The sequence below is a fragment of the Lolium rigidum genome, chromosome 4 (genome assembly GCF_022539505.1).
Source record: "Lolium rigidum isolate FL_2022 chromosome 4, APGP_CSIRO_Lrig_0.1, whole genome shotgun sequence".
Taxonomy (NCBI): Eukaryota; Viridiplantae; Streptophyta; class Magnoliopsida; order Poales; family Poaceae; genus Lolium; species Lolium rigidum.
The window spans coordinates 36,690,826-36,694,304 of record NC_061511.1 but is presented as its reverse complement, the minus strand read 5'-3'; the positions used below and the strand labels follow the sequence as shown (position 1 = coordinate 36,694,304).

The 3,479-nt window shown below is 48.6% G+C and overlaps 1 protein-coding gene across 1 annotated transcript; it reads right to left on the bottom strand.

The window, feature by feature from the left end:
• Positions 1-2,195: 2,195 nt before the first annotated feature.
• LOC124706491 lies at positions 2,196-3,479 on the bottom strand. The gene is made up of 3 exons (XM_047238155.1): positions 2,999-3,479; positions 2,792-2,931; positions 2,196-2,302 (listed from the first exon to the last, which is right to left on the bottom strand). Exons 1-3 carry the CDS (start codon positions 3,189-3,191, stop codon positions 2,219-2,221), a joined length of 417 nt encoding a protein of 138 aa, XP_047094111.1. The 5' UTR covers positions 3,192-3,479; the 3' UTR covers positions 2,196-2,218.

Genomic DNA, 3,479 nt, shown 5'->3' with positions numbered 1-3,479 from the left:
ATGTGTGTTACCCAAGCGGACCTTGAGTATATCTATTTTTTACATGGATGGACAAATTCCAGTTTTGATACATATCACTTAATAAGTACTTTTTGAGATACCCAAATACACCTTTATGATCACCCAATTACGAAGTAGCGTGTGGTGTCCTCAAAGTATTCTTACGGTACCAGGAGTAGCATAATCTTATGGTCTAAGGTTTGGTATATTTCAAAGCTACGACAATTTAAACATTGGCATGATCTAATTGTTTCTCTTAGTTAGGTCTTATCCATCATCATGTCATTCTCCTAATAACATAACCTTGTTGTTAATTGATAACACATGTCTATGGTTAGGTACATAATCAATCATAAAGAAGGCGTGAATGTTGTGTCCGGTGCCCCCACTCGAGCCGCTATACACGTGAATGTGTTAGGACATCTCCAACGGAGCGACGCATTTCGGACACCTAAAATATCCGCGCGCATCCGTTTTTGTCAGCCCAAATGGTCGAAATTGACCTCACATCCGTTTGGGGGTGCCCCAGCGGCACGACGCATTTTTGCATTTTTTTCAACATAAAAACATAATTTACATAGTAAAGAAAGGAAAATAAAAATATAAAAACTAACGCATGGGCCTACTCGTCGCTCCGGTACCGGCCAGTTGGCAACCGGCGGAACATACGCCGGTGCCACCGGCGGTGGTGGAGGTGGAGCAGCCCACGCCGGTGGTGGAGGTTGAGCAGCCCACGCCGGTGGTGGAGGTGGAGCCGCCCACGGATTGTACGGCGGAGGTGGAGACGGCGGTGGCGGTTGCGGGACCAAGTCCTCGAGCGCCCGTCGTAGGGCCTCTTCCTCCGTGAGGCCCGGCGGCATGATGCCGGTGGCGTGCCGGGGCAGCGGCGGCTGCACCGGTCAGTACACCTCCGAGACGAGGACGCCGAGCCTCACGATCTCGTCGTCTATCATCATCGCCGGATACTCAAACTTCCGGCCATCCGCCATGGCCGCCTGCCATTCGTGGAAAATGCAGGCGACGTAGTCGTCGCTGTTGTTCTTGGCCTCCTCGTTGTGGTAAGCCAGTGCGTCGTTGTCCTCGTCGTCGTCCTGAGGAGGCGCCGGCGGTTGCCGTGTTCGATGATGAGGCGGCGGTGGTCGGTGGAGGTGTAGGTGGTGTGGGCAATGGCAGAGACGATGCCAATCGACTTTTAAAGCCGGCCACACGCGGGACACGATGTCATCGATGGCGGCGCAGAAGTACAGCCACCGCCAGCCACTGCGCGTGTAGAAGAGGCAATTGCGACATTGATGGCGAAGCGATGACCGCCGAAGCGGCGGCTGCAGAAGCGATGTCGGTACAGTCATATGGCTCGCTGCCAGCGGGCCCATTGGAAAAGCGAGCGGTCACTTTGCACGTCCAGCGTCCGCAGAGATGCATCGCGGGCTCAAATATGCGTTGTGTTTGCGTCTCCGCGGACGGCCCGGCAACTATGCGTCGGGCCGCTGGTTCCTGACGTATTTTTCAACCACGCGGACGCAAACGGTCTTGCATCGCCCCGTTGAAGATGCCCTTAGCGTGATGGACACCGTTTGGTGCCGCCGGACAAAACAGATATTTAAGGCATGCGACAGCCTCCTTCTGTGATGCTCTAACACAATTAATTTGAGTTGTTGAAGTGTAGCAGGAACACCTCTCTCTCTCTAATTAACTGTTGTCATAGCCAAGGGAATTAGATCCTGAGAACCTGAAGACGAACCTACCTCCTGGTATCGGGTCAGCCTAGCGATTCCAGTGGCTTCCCGCTTCTGCTACCACACACCATGAACTGAGAGACTCCTAGGTAAAATGAGCTGAGATCTACTTGGTTGCTTGAGATTTACCAACACGTGGACGTGGAGGAGCGGCGGCGGAGGATATATCACCAGCGTGGTGGAGTGGACGCGGTGCATCAGGCATGGAGTGGAGGAGCTCTGGTGTTTGTGCAAATAGTTCATGCTTCCGAACTAGGATAAGTTGTGAATCTTCACTCCGTGACCTTTTACATCCTGCCCGACCAAGCAGGGATTGCGGGTCAAGGAGCACGCGACAATGGAAACCGTCGACACGAGCAGAGGATGGATGGAGTACAGCTAACCTGAAGCTGCTTGCCAACGACTTTGATTCCCAAAGCTACATGGTCAATGTAGCCTTTAATTTGTTTTGGTTTTTACCTTGTGCGTCCTGTAAGGGATGATCAGCACCGGCTCCTGGATTGCACTTGCGCTTTAGTTCTGAATCTTGCCTCTGTGACTTCTGAAGAATGGAAATCGAATACCGCCTGCAAAGGTGCATATATTAGAGGTGAGCTGTACATCATGCTATTTCTCATGTATATGTTTTGAAAGTCTGATGCAATATAATGCACGCACAACCTGGTGCCCAAAATCTGCTCTTCAAACTAGAAGGCAACTAAATATTTGCTCTTCAAACTTGGAGGAGTGAAAAATCTATTTTCCAAAGCATATGAGGTAAAAATAAACAGGAACAACAGGAGGGCAGACACATTGTTTTCACAGAAAGGCTTGGTTTCCACCATTTAGTTTTCGCTGGTGCTTTAAGGTGTGCGATTATCAAACTGCAACGGAGAGAGAAACGCATACAAACAACACAATTATCAAACAACATCTATGAATGCAGTTGGGGGGAAAAACAGGCATTGCTTTGCTCACTATTTGAGAGGCACTTGTTCACATCTTATCTAGAAAACTCAGGGGAACTTTGCCCCTCCTGTTACATTTTTGTTTATCTGATGTAAGTTGTGTCTTACCTTAAATTGGAGGTCCCCTTCCTTCACGAGCATCTGCAGGAAGAGCATTGCTTGGACTTTACAAAAATAATGATGTAAGCAGGTACCTCCTTTTCCTTTTCTTCTGTAACAACATTCCGGTTTTGCCTGTGGAATAGTCCCTGCATTTGGATTGTTAAGTTGTTTTCAAAAGAAATGCAGAAAAAGTGTGTGAATTATTGGTTCAACCTCTGTTCCAATTGAATGGCATTTCTTCAGGTGTGTGTGTCTGATCTGCACCGACAACATTGAGATGGACATGGATGAACATTTCAGTAAATAACTCACATGTACACAAGGTACTACTTTCCACTGAGCCCAGCTCCACTACTGTCATGAACAGAGTGATTTTAGACTTGGAGCTCATCAGAACTTCTACCATCAGTCTCACAGAAGAAGTATTCTGCCAGCAGCTGACTTGGAGAAACCTAAAGAGGACTACTACTTTGCAGCAGACTCCTTAATCTTGCATCTCCCAGTTCAGGCCTCCAATTTTATCGATTTGAAGCTCAGAGAAGCTGCCGAGGAGGGTGACGGTCTAAGTAAATAGTGTTGAAGCAAGGAACATGCTCTCTTCTTGCTTGCCAGTTGAATTAGGTTGTGATTTATGATGCACAATGGCGGGACTACGTTATATCACAATGGTGTGTGATTCATGATGCTTTGGTTC